Source organism: Aspergillus oryzae, chromosome 1, assembly GCF_000184455.2.
Source record: "Aspergillus oryzae RIB40 DNA, chromosome 1".
Taxonomy (NCBI): domain Eukaryota; kingdom Fungi; phylum Ascomycota; class Eurotiomycetes; order Eurotiales; family Aspergillaceae; genus Aspergillus; species Aspergillus oryzae.
The window spans coordinates 4,475,750-4,490,687 of NC_036435.1; the positions used below are offsets into that span (position 1 = coordinate 4,475,750).

The 14,938-nt window shown below is 46.4% G+C and overlaps 5 protein-coding genes across 5 annotated transcripts; 2 read left to right on the forward strand and 3 right to left on the reverse strand.

Annotated features, from left to right (window-relative positions):
- Window positions 1-571: 571 nt before the first annotated feature.
- Window positions 572-1,026, forward strand: AO090005000730 (H(+)-transporting V0 sector ATPase subunit c; the record flags this gene model as incomplete). The annotated part of the gene is made up of 3 exons (XM_003189152.2): window positions 572-711; window positions 785-888; window positions 962-1,026. The coding sequence occupies 3 exons, from the start codon at window positions 572-574 to the stop codon at window positions 1,024-1,026; spliced, it is 309 nt and encodes a 102-aa protein (XP_003189200.2).
- Window positions 1,027-2,021: 995 nt separating this feature from the next.
- Window positions 2,022-2,492, reverse strand: AO090005000729 (mitochondrial 37S ribosomal protein mS38; the record flags this gene model as incomplete). The annotated part of the gene is made up of 1 exon (XM_023233959.1): window positions 2,022-2,492. One exon carries the CDS (start codon window positions 2,490-2,492, stop codon window positions 2,022-2,024), a length of 471 nt encoding a protein of 156 aa, XP_023089085.1.
- Window positions 2,493-2,578: 86 nt separating this feature from the next.
- Window positions 2,579-3,154, reverse strand: AO090005000728 (uncharacterized protein; the record flags this gene model as incomplete). Its single annotated transcript, XM_023233960.1, has 2 exons — window positions 2,579-2,643; window positions 2,794-3,154. The coding sequence occupies 2 exons, from the start codon at window positions 3,152-3,154 to the stop codon at window positions 2,579-2,581; spliced, it is 426 nt and encodes a 141-aa protein (XP_023089084.1).
- A 1,054-nt stretch (window positions 3,155-4,208) lies between these two features.
- On the reverse strand, window positions 4,209-5,532 carry AO090005000727 (guanine nucleotide-binding protein subunit alpha; the record flags this gene model as incomplete). The annotated part of the gene is made up of 5 exons (XM_001817708.3): window positions 4,209-4,550; window positions 4,607-4,865; window positions 4,918-5,081; window positions 5,167-5,351; window positions 5,403-5,532. The coding sequence occupies 5 exons, from the start codon at window positions 5,530-5,532 to the stop codon at window positions 4,209-4,211; spliced, it is 1,080 nt and encodes a 359-aa protein (XP_001817760.1).
- Window positions 5,533-12,291: 6,759 nt separating this feature from the next.
- On the forward strand, window positions 12,292-14,374 carry AO090005000726 (M13 family metallopeptidase; the record flags this gene model as incomplete). The annotated part of the gene is made up of 4 exons (XM_023233961.1): window positions 12,292-12,567; window positions 12,636-13,737; window positions 13,806-14,206; window positions 14,297-14,374. The coding sequence occupies 4 exons, from the start codon at window positions 12,292-12,294 to the stop codon at window positions 14,372-14,374; spliced, it is 1,857 nt and encodes a 618-aa protein (XP_023089083.1).
- Between the last annotated feature and the right edge of the window lie 564 nt (window positions 14,375-14,938).

Consider the following 14,938-nt stretch of genomic DNA (forward strand, 5'->3'; position numbering starts at 1 on the left):
TTGTGCTTTTATTAATCAATCATCCTCTTTCAGACCCGTTCAGTCTTTCAAAATGGCCACAGAACTTTGGTACGTAATCTCCTAGTTTGACTCCTATCTCGGTCACTCGGTCGCGATGCCATATGGGTTTCCGATCATACAGCTTGCAAAGTAGTTGTTTGTTCGTTGCTAACTTCACAGCCGTATAGTCCCGTCTATGCAGTGAGTATTTTCACAGTCTTTCGATGCCGACCATGCGAGAGCTCCAGCTAGCTACGGAACCGCTTGGCCAGCTTCCCCAGTGCTTGACGTACTGTATTGCCCGCTGAAGGAAACGTAGCTGATTTTTATTCAACGAAATAGCCCTTCTTCGGTGCCTTGGGTTGCACCTCGGCCATCGTCTTCACCTGCTTCGGTGCCGCCTATGGAACCGCTAAGGCCGGTGTCGGTGTCTGTGGAATGGCTGTCCTCAGACCCGATTTGATCGTCAAGAGTACGTTAGAGCCCACATTGAGCTCCTCCGACCGGATTGCTTGTTTGTAAGCGTCAAAAATTCTGACTGTGCATGATTACAGACATCGTTCCCATTGTCATGGCGGGTATCATCGGTATCTACGGACTGGTCGTGTCCGTCCTGATCGCGAACGACTTGGCACAGACGGTCCCTCTATACACCGGATTCATTCAGCTGGGAGCAGGTCTCGCTGTCGGTCTGGCTGGTCTGGCAGCTGGGTATGTCTCATTCTTGATGAATCGAATACAGTCTACTTTTACGAGAGCTGGGAACTAATGGCATGGTGTATAGTTTTGCCATCGGTATTGTCGGTGACGCTGGTGTCCGCGGAACAGCCCAGCAACCTAGGCTCTATGTTGGCATGATTCTTATCCTCATTTTCGCTGAAGTTTTGGGTGAGTTTTTACCGCTTGAGTGCATTTCCTAGTCTTATTCCAATTCGTTAATGATTGTCGCTTCGTACCACAGGTCTTTACGGTCTCATCGTTGCCCTTTTGATGAACTCTCGGGCCAAGATCGATGCCAAGTGCTAAGTCACATTTGACAATCGTTGTGCGAGATCTTCTCATTAATCCTCTTCGCGCACGGAGTATATTGGTTTGGATTGGTCAATGTGACGTGGTAAACGCCTTGCTCTCCTGAACAAGAACGTTCTCATATTGTCGCGAGAGCCGAGATAAACGGCAGATGAAATGGGGAAGGAACTTTGGCTTATCTTCAACTGTCAAGAATTATGATTCTTACATACAGGCTGAGGCTGTATGGTAGGATGATGTGTGGGTAGTCGTGGTAGATACATCGCATGGCGGAAGCCTGCGCTGTACCTGTACTTTATTGGAGTCGCTGTGGTCCTGGACTGGATCATTTACATTGCAATGCTGATATGCTGTTTATGCGGTTATTTGCTGTTTGTGTTCGAGCTATTACTCGCTTTCAAGATTCGATTCGGGATTTTCTCTGTTATTTGGAATCAAAAGACCTCATACTATTATTTTGGTGCATTCTAACCCGTGCATCCGTGCGGGTTGACATGCTGATATAGTAAAATTTTTGCAGTCTAAAGATATCAAGTTCTCTTTTTTACATGTATCACATTTGGAAGTATATCCATTACTCTTACAAATTTGCTACGCATATAGTTTTCTATGCTGTAATCGGTGTAACCGTTGACTGTTACATTATATCTGGTAGTACAAGATGCAATTCGAGCTTTGCGTCGAATAATCACATTAAAAATACAGAGCTATATGTCCATCTTCAACGATCAAACAAGGTGATATAAAAGATAGCTATGTAAATGATACTGTCTATAGAGTGGACAATGCATAGGAAAAGTGCAATATTCAAGGATATGAATATGCCGTGGGAGCCATGAGGACGGACACGAAAAAAACACCCAGGGAATCACCAACCGGTTTCAAGTCCGACAATATGGCGATGTTCAACTCCAAAATGCCATGAGACTTGAGGGAAGGCGATCAGAAGGTGGCAGTGCAGGAGGAAGGAGATTGTAATAGGGAAATCCCGATTAAGCCTTGTCAAGCTTGCGACGCAAGGTCCTCGTATTCCGCAAAAGCTTCTTGTACTTGTGCTTCTTCATCTTCAGCTTACGCCGTCTCTTGGTGCTGATCGCTTGCATGGTACGGTTGTTGCGTAGGCGCTCAATGTAGGTGGTTCCGGGCTGGGACGGTACGTCGATGATGGCTTCATTCTCACCGGCGCCAGGAGCGTCCATATCCGGAGAGCGGACGAAAGGACCCGTATGGGCTTCGTACGTCTTGCGACCGTCCGCATGTGTGGACTCATGGATGGTCAAAACGGTGGAGTAACTGGTTTCGCGGGGAGAGAAGTTTTCCGACTCCACGGCACCGGCATCTTTCGCTTCATCGAAGGGAACCGGTGGCGGCGGGGGGTGGAATGGACGAAGTCGTCTTGTGAGCTCCTCCACGGAAACCTTCAGTTCCGCCATGTTCATTCCGTCGAGCTGGTTACCCTCCATATCGAAGTGGTTCAGAGAGCCTTCTTGTTCACCTAGGTGATAGGCAGGGTTCTCCATGGAGTTGACGGTAGAGGATAGAGTGAAAATCACATCATCCGATTCATGTTTCGTGGATTTCTTCGCGGTGAATATGGCATCAAATGCTTCAGGGCTAGAAGGAGGAGGAACAGTGGTCGAAACGGAGATAGGTCGATGGATAGAAAAGAATGAAGCTACATGAACATCTGCTCCGCGAGGAAAAAAGTTAGCCACAGGACAATCTAGGACCCTTATCCGCCTCCTTGGTGCTATCTCTACTCACCATGGGGTTGAAGGTGTTGGGTGGAGGGAACGCTAGGCAGTCTCGAGAAGACCGTATGCTGGTTCGACTTGGAGCCGTTGCGGCCACTGCTATCTTTTCCCCTTCGTCTGGAAGCCTTACCCTCACGCTTTTCGCTTGCATTCACGCCCTTTGCGGGGGTCTGAGAAGAAGCGTCGACTTTTCTGGAACCGTCGCTGGGCTTTGAAGAAGAAGATGAGGAGTAACGGCGCTGACGGACATGCTGTGCCGCGCCTAAGAGGGTATTAGAGGAAGCTGGAAGAGCTTGACTGGACGAGCGAGCGATGCCGGTGATGGGGGCAATAGGAGCCCATGCAGCCCGGCGTAACGAAGATGACAGCATTTTCCGACGTCGAATAGCCCAGAAACTGGGTGACGAGTATGTCGGGAACAACGCCGGTTAGAAGTCGTCTGAGGCGAATTCGAAGTTGAGCCGATCAGGCGGAAGCCTAATCCGGTAAAGCTCCTTCCGCATTAGACACCTGAGGCATGAATAGCAGATCGTCCAATGATAGACTGATCATCCCACCTCTTCATGAGTTTACTTGTACTAAACGTTATAATGTCGGTGATACTGAATTGACAAAGCCTCAGGTTACAAAGGTAGAACTTGTACCCTTGAACATGGCACCGGACTGGTACGCGTTGAGCTGCCGTGGGAGGGTTTTGCTTCATCTCACGCAACCTAATCAACAAGATATTGCTCATAACCCTGAAACTATTCCAAAACAACCTCCTTGCAACCAGAACAAGAGAAAGTCAATACCTCCAAGTGTGAGAAAGAGAACGCTAGTACCTACACAGCTGCATCTCAAAGAGGAATAGGTTGCTATCTTCACAAAGACAAACGCACCAGTCCCAATTAACACCAGGAAACAAGAAATCCTCACCCATAGACACTTCAGCCCAGATCGGATTGACAATATTCGTAAGATTGAAACTAGATATTATGAGAACAAAATGCCGAAGGCTTCGCCACAATGTATTACAGCATAAAAAGACAAAAAAGGCAAGTAGCCATGGAAACCGCCAGACATAATGAATGACGAGAGAAAAGAGAATAGAAGAATAGAATGGTATCAATCTGCATGGCGTAAAAGGAAAGAAACTCGTCGCTGAACCGAACCAAATGAAGCACCATGTAGTAGTGTAAGCTTTTCATGCAGTGTGGCATAGTAGAACTGTAGCACAGAGTCGACCAAGACCGCTTCCTCGATGCATGTAGGACGAAAAGAAAAGAAAAGGGCAAGAATAATTCAAGGCTAAGGAGAGGGCCAAAGTGTCGTAGAAAGGGGAAACGCTCGGAAAATGCAACGTGGAATGCTGAGTGATTAGAATAGTCTCAGGCTCGCGGAAATTATCGTGGAAGCCAATCGTCTCTGATAAAACATTAATTATCATAAGATAAGAGTGTGCAGATTCTTTTGAATGATCATGTCTTGCACCGAATCCATGGTTGCTTTCAGCAATGTTGTATCAGTCGCATTAGTGTAATGGATGTAGATCTCTCGGTCGGGGATACGATTGATGCCGCGGAACCTGTCAGCGAAATATCTTGCCGCAGCATCAAAGTCCGTATTCGAACCGTTGTAATCCGGAAAGTGTTTAGACACGGGGGAGACACTTAGTTTGCCCTTGAAGAGATCGATCTTGTTTAGGAAAAGAATGATGGGCTTGCGCTTGAACCATTCTCCGTTAACCAATGACTCGAACAGCATCATGGCCTCGTGCATTTGGTTCTGTTAACAGACTGCGTTAGATGTGTCAGATCTGGAAGGGGGCGCAAGATTCTTACAGCGTTCTGATCCTCCACTAAGCACTGGTCGTAGCCTGATAAGGCTACCATGAAGAGAAGACACTGCACACCCTCAAAACAATGGATCCACTTCTTGCGCTCAGACCGTTGGCCACCAACATCCATCATTCGGAAGTTCATTTGGCCAAGTTCAAATAAAGTCTCTGTAATTCCTGTGGTTCGCAAACGCGCTTGGAGCATGTCCTGATTGTCTGGAAGCCAGCCAGGCGCGAATATCCGGTCAAGTGAATCAAAGAAGCTATATGAAGGTCAACAACCGTCTGTTTTATTGTTAGGAGATCGGTACGCACTAATGCAGATTATCGTGTAGAGCAAATTCATGCCCTCTAGCGACAGCCTTTTGCACCCCTGCATCATTCCACATGTCTCTCATGGCATCGCGAACCTTGAGGTCGGAAAATGCTTCATCTGAGCCCACGTCAGACTCCAGAGTATCCATATAATCCGCAAGTGGCTGGAGGTTGGTATCAAAGATTAGCTATTGCTTCAAACAGGATGCAAATAGGGTGAGGTGTGGAACAATGCCAATTCTTATTTACCTTTGTCTTCTCTTGCTCAAACTCGATGCTTTCCGTGCGCATAATATCCAGCAAAACCTTGAATGCAATGACAACATTGGAATAGATTACTGCACGCGTTTGACGGCGTTCATCGTCAGGAAATCCCCCAGAATGGATGATGCGCATTTGTTTTATGATTGTTGATTTTCCTGATTCGCCAGCACCTAATGGTCTGTGAATACACATTGCCGAGATAAACTTGTCCGGAGACTTACCGAGAAGGAGAATCTTGATAGTCCTATCCATCACTTTTTTGTCATTCTTCAGGACCTTGTCTATCCGAGCATTTCGTTGTAACGCATCCTTATCCGTTGTGTCAACGGGCTTTGAGCCCATACAACCCATGTTGTCTATGATTTTCTCTCACTTATAGGAAGACCCTTTGTCACGACCTCTGAAGGTGCCAATTAGTTTAAGAACTTCAGCGTTGGTGTACACATGGGAGGGGAACGGGCGAAGTCCAATGGCAGCAGGTGAATCAGGGGACACGCCTGACAAATGCTCATGACCACTCAAAAGGTGATCTTTAAGACATGCGACGACCACCAACACAGAATACGAGTGGGCAGGCTATCTTTGCCGGGAGAGCAACTAACCGATTTGTTGTAGTAATAGTATTATTTTAGGATGGTGGAATTAAATAGCGAAACAAATGCAAAAAGAAAACACGCGCGTGCCTCTAGTTGCGATCAAATGGCGACAGTCAGAACTCCAGCTGAAACAGTTACTCGAGAGGTGGCTTCTGGCGTTCCGTTCGTACGACACAGCACCCTGATGTCACAGCAGAAACCTGAATAGAGCTGCCGGTTGAAGTCCAGACGATTGTAGGACTGCTCGACAAATGTGATAATGTCGGAAAATCACAGCCAGGCTATCCGATAGCCGATTACCCCGAATTAATTAGAGACAGAGAATCCCAGAGGCAGCACAGCTACCCAGTGACGGAAACGGCCAACTCCAAGCGCGAAATTGAAGAAAGAATAGGGAATACAGAAGGGTTCTGCGAGATGTTGCCACTAGTAAGTTTAGTCCTAGTCAAGACCGAGTGATGATAGCAAAGCGGAGGCTCATGTGTGGAGGTTTGCGAAAGATATGAGTTGAGGTACGAGCTTATGCGACGTCGGCCGAAACCAATGAGGGACGTCAAAAAGCGCAAAAGAATGTCCTGTCCAGTAGTGGTTGATCGACCGCTCTCAAAGCGGGATTTTAATTGCGTCAACGACTCTTAGAGGCGTTGAGACAGGATGAGAACGTTGGTAGCAGTAGGTAAGCGACGACGAGGAGGAGAGAGGGGGGAGTAAAGGGAAAAAACGCTCCGGATATCAATATAATAAGATTAATAGCCACAAGTGGTACATCGCTGCCGTGCCACAGAAATCGATTCAGGGAGCGGGAAGAAGGGACACAAGTGGGGTGGGGGTGGGTGGAAGAGAAAGGAAGAGAACACCAGGAGCAACTGTCAGTAGGGAACGAGTACGTAGTAGCCGTGGTAATGTCGCGCAATCTGTTAGTTATATTCAATCAATTCCGATCGGAGTAAGAGAGTGGAAGAGGGGGACCCATTTTCAAAGCGCGCGGGTAAGAATAACTAAGTCTTTTTAGGTACTTTTGGAGTCATCATCCTGCACTGGACTTTTGGTTAGTTCGTTAGTTTGGTTCTGGAGTTGGGTGGCCCTGGCACTAGAACCAAGAATGTAAATGCTAGATCTCTAGCACCAGGAGATGCGCGTGGCATGTGTCGTCCGTAACTTCTTTAGTATCCGCAGCATCTCCGTTCTTAGCAAAAGTTAGTGTCATTAGCCTCGGCGGGTAACAACCCATTGTTACCTTTTAGTACCAGCGAGGTACCTCTTTCGCCTCTCAAAGCGAATTTTACTTCAACATAGGGAGGGAAGAAAATAACAACAATATTAATTTAAGATTAATAATATCAAATAACGTAAAAGTCAAAATTAACATGTGAGTGGACTACCCCCAAATCCACTCGAAAAGAAAAGCCATTCACAAAATACAGCTTGCTTATTGTGTGACCTTAACTCTCTTGGGACTTTCGAAAAATACAGAGAAAAGAAAAAAAAAATTTAAAGTGTTCCACCCTGGGACGATTCCTTAGCCTCAACTCGGTCGCTAGCTGCCTTGTAGGTACAGAGTATGCAGCTACGACTTATCTACCATGTAAATCAATACCTACGTATTACCCTGTCGGCACTTTGTTCCCCCTCCTTCTCGAACATCTCACTAGCCATAAAAGAAAGTTCCAAATCCTGGACATGTCCTTTTAATAATAGTATTAGTATTGAAATGGTCCTCTCAATACTAACTTAGAATCCCATCTCACACAGTACAAACATAGATAACTTGATAAGGTGATTGCATGATGATTACCTAAGGGTTTATCCCTATAGTCTCAGCACCGGTATGTTGGTTACGAAGTTAACTCCGTCACTCCTACAGAGTACCACAACGCACAATGCACATAGCCTAGCCGGAGTCTCCGATCCAAAATTTCCACTGGTTCCCACTCGCCCCCCCTTCCTGCCAGTACCTGCAACCGAACATTGCCACGAGGTACGGATGCGACGCACGGATCGACGAATGTTTGCTAGAATAACAAGGGCTGCTTCTTCGCCGATTCTATTACGGCAGATAAGAACTTTCACTAGTACCCAGCACTATCGATGTGATATTTCATTCCCATTGTGTGGTAGTGGAAATTCCTGGCTTTCGTATTTTGAATTCCTTTTGCCGAGGATATTGGGGAAGGGGATTATGGGGCTGGTTAGAAATGAGCTCGTAAATCCGTTCCCGATAGATCAGAATAATAAAATTGATCAGGAATGATTCGTATGACTGTTTGGAGAGTTTGTCCATAAATGATCCCTTAGAACCTAAAACTTCATCCACCTCGCTTATAACCATTACTCAAAACGTAACCTAGGTAATTAATTAGATGGCAAGATCGCCCCATTAAACATACGGAGTATATAAAAGGAATAATCCCCGTAATTATAGAACATACGGAGTAGACGCAAAAATCATGACTCTCAACAAGGACAGCCAATAATACACGAAAACCGTAATGATCATCCTATAAACCTTGGTATTATTGGTGAAAAAGACATAGCTCTCGAGTCATTGCGGGTGGTCCCAGGTCCATGGTAGGGACCAACACCTGCTCTGTGGTATCACTGAGTACCGGCCGCTCCCCCCTAAAATCATCACTCCGACGGATGGTTCTCTCGCCTGAAGAAACCATGGAAAGTCTAAATATTGTTCGAATCGCAAACTTTATTCCAAGATCTGTGCCCTCCCGCAATGAAAAGTTTGGTAGGCGATAATATCCAAACTTTCAGACAGATAAATCAAGAAGAACACAAAAAGAAGCAATTCCTCCTCCTTGAAAAAGCCCTGGGGAGAAACAACCACGATACCGAAAAACCCCAGAACTCCTTGAAATCCGCATGTGGGTCATCCGGTGCATCGGATTTCATTCTTCCGGTTTCAGCTTTACGACGAACAGGGCCACCGCTCCGACACTAAGGCAGGGGGCAGTCAAGGTCCGGCCGCCAGGACCCATTCCATTCATCACAATCTTTACTGAGTCCCGAGCAAACAATGATTGACCTCATCTCGGACAGGTAAACAATGCCATGCATGACACGTCCGCGGGATCTCTTTGATGGATCAAATAAATAGTAGTTAATGTATCGATGTTTATTCTTGTTTTCCTACCCTTGTGGGGTTTGAATTAATATGTTCTTTTTATATATTTTTATCTATTTATTTATTTTGTTATTTGGGTAATTTTCGTAGAGTAGCCTGTAATCTCGAATTCACAGTATGTCTGGATTATTGATAATTTATCGATATAATACTCGGACTACCCTCGGGTGGATGAACTTACGGAAGGACATGTATGTACATGCATGTAGTTATATCCATACTCCGTACGGAGTACATTGTACGAATTAAGCAACTTTACGGGGTCACTAGCTACAACGGGAACGAGTGACAAGGGTTACTGCAATTTGTGTAGGCTACATTCTGCAGCACCAGCTAGTTCTGCCTGCGCTTAGTTGAAAATAGGACAACGGGTCATCACTAAACATCATGTGCCTGATGGCTTTTAACAGACCTAACACTGAACAATATCTAATATATATTCTGGATATATTTTTTAACATCACACTATGCATAAAGCTTATCTCAGCATGCACTCGACGTCGATTAATAGTTTGAAGGTCAACACTGAAGCTCCCCAGTGCCAGACCTAGCCTTTCATTTCGTTTCTTCCCCCTAAAATAGATGTACTTAGGAAACGGTGCTTACCTGGTGCACTATGTTGACTTGAAGCATGGGACACTATTGGTCTCTCCTGCGTTTATCTTAGCTTAATTTAGGACGTCTTCTGCATGTCTTGAGGCCTCCCAAGCCCAAACTTGACAGGTTAAGTCCATTGCTATTGGCTCTTACCAATTGTCTTAGACGTGCAACTCGAGTGAAGAACATGACATGACCCCTCAAGCCATGTGTTCTTGATTGCCTAAAGAAGCAAATGATCCTCGTCCACATCATGTTTCACTTTTGCAGCCCCACAGCCCAGACGGAGTGCTTTCACTGAAAGTTTTCATAACCCTGATCCATGCCATGCCGTTGCCGCCAATGATATTGCCTTCCAAGGCAACCCTCTCGACAGGGCACACCTGTCAGAAGGTATACGATATGTACTGCAAACTTATGATGGATCACAATGCTGAGTGTCTCGCGTGGCAGTGGAAGCGCTCAGACTCCAATGTTTTCTTCAATCCTTGTCAGTCTCGTCCCAGTCGGAAGAGTTCTAGAAACGGCAGTCCGTGTCTGCCGGCAATTCATATTCGTACGGATTATTGGCTGGACCGGTTAGAGTTGGGTCTAATTTCTCGCGTGGCTTCTTCCGCTCACGAGCCAAGCCAATATGTTCAACTGCTATAGGTCCCCTGTTTCCCCAACCTTAACGACTTGGGTGTCTCCTGGTTAGACACATTCTCCCTTCTACAGCGGAATGCCGGGAAAAAAGGCAAAAACAAGGTTATTCGCTCAATCACCGTGTCTCATCTATATGATAGATTGGATCCATTGCCGATTGGTATTTAGACAATCTGACATATACCACTGCGAGTGCCAACATCAGTACTTGTACTCCACACAACCAGTAATGACTCTAGAATACTCTAGAAGATTTTATAAAATAAGTGAAAGGAAAAAAAAACAAAAAAACAAAATAGCTGTCCTAGTTTACTGAAGAATTCATGGCCCGCAGATCATATACCGCTATGGAGATAGGAAATGAGGCCAACAATGTTGGATATCATTCTAGACCAGTCGCTTTACCAACGTTTTTGTCTCTAACCAATCCCAATGGTCTCTTCTCCGCCGTGGAGCCACCTATCACCATTTCATTGGTAATTATACCGTTTTCGATGACCCCAAATCCCGAACATTGTGCGAGGCATTTCCGCCTGGTTGGGGAGCTGTTCGTATTTAAACTGGAGTAACAAGCAGAAACACCTAACTGAATTCGGGATATGCTCTCCTTATGCTCTCATAGAGAGTTATTAGGAACTAAGACTATATCATCATCGTACTAGGTTTTACTTGCCAAGTTGACAAGGTGCGTTGTGATATATTCCTTCACCCGGCACCGAGCAGAAGCCCTACGAGATACATCATGCCTAAGTGGGGACTAAAAGCGTTACCAGTACAGTACGGAGTAAAGCCATGCTTCCTCACTGACACTGGGAAACGAGGTTTGCTAGCCATGGCGTTGTGAGAGATCAGGGTATATCTTAGACACTGTGAAGAACTGACCAAACTTGGTCAGGGATTCGTATATGTCTTGGTTGACATGGCGAGCTGTGAGGACGCCGATGTGCTCATATCCCAGATTGTCATGCCCATATTGGTGTGTATCCCTTAAACTGTCGGCTAGACAGCTCCTGCCATAAAATATCTTTAGGTACTACAGGACATGCAACCCGGGAGAATGCCTTCAACGTTGAGCTAATTTGACATAAGCTTAAAGGAGTTGTGGGGGTTTCGTTTTCGTCCAATTAAACGAGTGTCTGGGTTGTGGTGCTACGGGTAGTCGAGTAGGTAGGGTAGACTTTCTACCGTTCATATGCATCCGGAAGATTGTTCTTTGAAATAACGTCAGTCGTACTAGATGGAGTTCACTTTAAACTTCATCTTCTCTCTTAAAAGCGAATGTTCTTCTAGCAAAGCAAACATAAAGGAACACTTAGTGTCGGCATTTCTGAGCGTACGATAGAAAGCTGACTCATCAATGATAAACATGTGACGCCATCAATGGATGTGAAACAACGACCATACCTCCTAATTTATCTCCTTCCCCTTAAATGCTTCTCGACGGTGCCAGGCAAGGCATCTATATGAATTTATATTGCAGACTAGTGGGATTTTCATTATCTTGTACCATTGGATGTGATTGTGCCTCGTGTGAAAGGTGAGATGCACGGCCTGCAGGACAGCATGCCCAGCTCCCCCCTTACAAGGTTAGCAAGTCAATCCTCCCATTGGACAGCAGGGTGCTTATCATGCATATACCAGTGATGAGGAACTTAAAAGTACCTCCCTCTTGCGAGACATTTCGACGCCCGAGCTTGAGAAGAGCCGACCGCTTCTGGGATATCCCGAAGATGCCGAAGCCCATGTTCGTGAGCTTCGGGAGGGCCCTCTGAGGAACCAAGCATCGTGGTTCTCACTCGCCCGCTGTACAACATTTGCAATTCTGTCATTCATTTCAGTCTCCTATTATTTTTGGTCTATAATTCCTGGTACGTCACCGTTGCCCTTGCCATCGCACTTTCTCTGACCTAGTGGCTGGTTATATCAGACGGACCATCTGAAAGCGTTCCTCCGCGTCCTGTGACAACCTCGATTTGTGAGACCCCCGAGTGTGTACACGCCGCATCTGAGATTCTCTATAACCTCGACCCGAATTATGATCAAATTAATCCCTGCACCGATTTCGATCAGTATGTCTGCGGGGGGTGGAGAGAACGGCACGACATGCGCCCTGACCAAGGCGCCATATTTGCGGGGACTATGATGAGTGAAAATGCGCAGACACGCCTTCGTCACTTGCTTAGCTCCTCAAAACCTTCGGATCCAGCTGACTCAAACAATTTTGAGAAATTGAAGGCAGCATACACTGCTTGTATGGACGAGTCGACGGTCACCAAGCGGGGAAGCAAACCGCTTGATAACATGCTGGCCGAGTTCGAGAAGATATACAGCCGAGACTCGATCTCACTTAAAGGATCGGATGCCGACCTAACAAAAGCAATACTCTACCTCATGGAATCCGGTGTCGAGGCCCTGGTATCCCCGTTTGTTGCTGTGAGTAATCCACGCTCCTTATTGGTTTTGAACCTGCCTTACACTTATAGTCTGACGATCGTGACCCGGACTCGGTCGCAATCTTTGTTAATCCACTTGGTGAGATCGGACTTCCAGCAAGGGAATACTATAACAGTACGGAAACTGTCAAAGAATACACTACGGTGGTGGAGAAAGTGCTTGGGGAATTTGCCTCTAGTAGCGGGACAAAGCACCATCTGCGCGACGTCGTTACTTTCGAAGCGAAAATAGCAGATGTTACCCCGGACACACAAAGCCAGGAAGATGTGACCAAGTCCTATAACCCGCGGACCATTGAGGAGACACAATCTCTTCTCCCACAAATCTCCATGTCAGACATTATATCAGCTCTGGCACCATCGGATTATAGGAGTGACCGTTTGATAGTAGGATCTCCGTCCTACATGAAAGCGTTATCATCCATTTTAAACGATACTCCAAGAGAGGTCATTGATCTTTATTTCAACTGGAAAATCATCCAGACGTACGCAGATGAAATAGAAGACCCGAAAATCCAGCCTCTTCGTGAGTTCAACAATAGGCTTGCAGGAAAGGACCCGCAGGCCACAGAAGAAAGATGGCGAAAATGCATCAAGTCCCTGGACAGTAGCCTTGGCTGGACGTTGAGCCGATTTTACGTTCTTAATTCATTCTCGGAAGCGTCGAAGGAACTCGGCGATCAGATAGTGTCGGACATCAAGGAGCGATTCGTGTATACCTTACGCCAGACAAGCTGGATGCCCTCCGAAGTGAGAGATCTGGCGATCAAGAAAGTCGGCAACATTGTTCAGAAGATTGGCTATCCCACAAAAAGTCCTAATGTGATGGACCCAGGAGACGTGGAGAAGTACTATCAACGCCTGAGGGTAACCAACGAAACTTTCTTCGAGAATACGGTCGCCGCCGCGAAGTTTGACCTACACAATGAATGGTCGAAGCTAGGAAAACCGACAGATAGAAATGAATGGGGCATGACTGCGCCCACCGTGAATGCCTATTACAACCCTCCTGGCAATGAGATCGTTTTCCCTGCCGGGATTATGCAACCGCCAGCATTTTACGGGCCGTCTGCTCCTTTATACCTGGCTTATGGAGCGTTTGGAGCTGTCAGTGGACACGAACTGTCACATGGTAAGTAACGAGACAACATGCATGCTTGGCGCAAATGGAGGACACATTGGCTTACACTGCTGCAATAGCGTTCGATTCGACAGGTAGACACTATGACGAGACTGGAAACTATACTGATTGGTGGGATGACAAGACGGTCGACGCGTTCGAAGAGCGAGCCCAGTGTTTCGTCGACCAATACTCGGACTTCACCGCTCCTGAACAGGGTTCGGAGCCCCTTCACGTCAACGGACGTCTTACTCTTGGTGAGAACATCGCGGATGCTGGAGGCATTGGTGCTGCATATCACGCTTGGAAAAAGCATGAACAGGTCTCCCCGGACCCTCAGCTGCCTGGGCTTTCTAAGTTCACCAAGGAGCAGCTCTTCTTTATTTCATATGCAAACTGGTGGTGTAGTAAGACTACTGCAGAAGCCGCTCGAAAGGCTATCTACAACGACCCACATGCCCCCAAACCAGCAAGGATTATTGTAAGTGCTATGTTACCTTTCGGTCTTGTACCGGCTTTTGTGATCAAATCGAACACCTTACGGAAGCAGCGCAGCTAACGGTCACCACAGGGAACGATGGAAAACTCTCGAGAATTCAAGGAAGCATTTAACTGCCCGATGAAGAAGCCCGTCTGCAAGCTCTGGTAGCTGAAAAGGACAATGTCGTGGGCTATCCATTATTCATCGACGAATGGCGCAATTTGTGGGAATAATTATTGATTTATTGGGCAATCCTATATACGCGTAAATAATGGGTTACAAGTTTAATTTACGGGCTGATTTCTCCCAAGAAGACATCGGAGGTCCAGGTGTATAACGAGCCGTGGTTGCACCATTTGCTTTGCTGCGTAATACTGATAGTCACCGCACTTTTCTTACCGCCCCTAAAATATCTTTGCGAGATATATGCTCGTGACAGGTCAACTGCCCTGCTGGTAGGCGGCTTACACACGGCTAAAAGGGCACTTCATTGTTCAAGGCCAACAGAGTTTGACGTGAGACAGTAGTCGACTTGAGAGACCTATCCCCACATGATGTACGGAGTAAGAAAAGGCCTAGCGTTGAGTTGACCGGCTCATGTTGGCTGCTAAGGTTTCGGATCGAAGATCAGATAGTTACTACTACTTACCTCAAACAGGCCCGAGTTTACAAAAGTACGGAGTATGGCTCACGTTTCTTCTGATCATATGAGCAAGAAGTTGAAACATATAC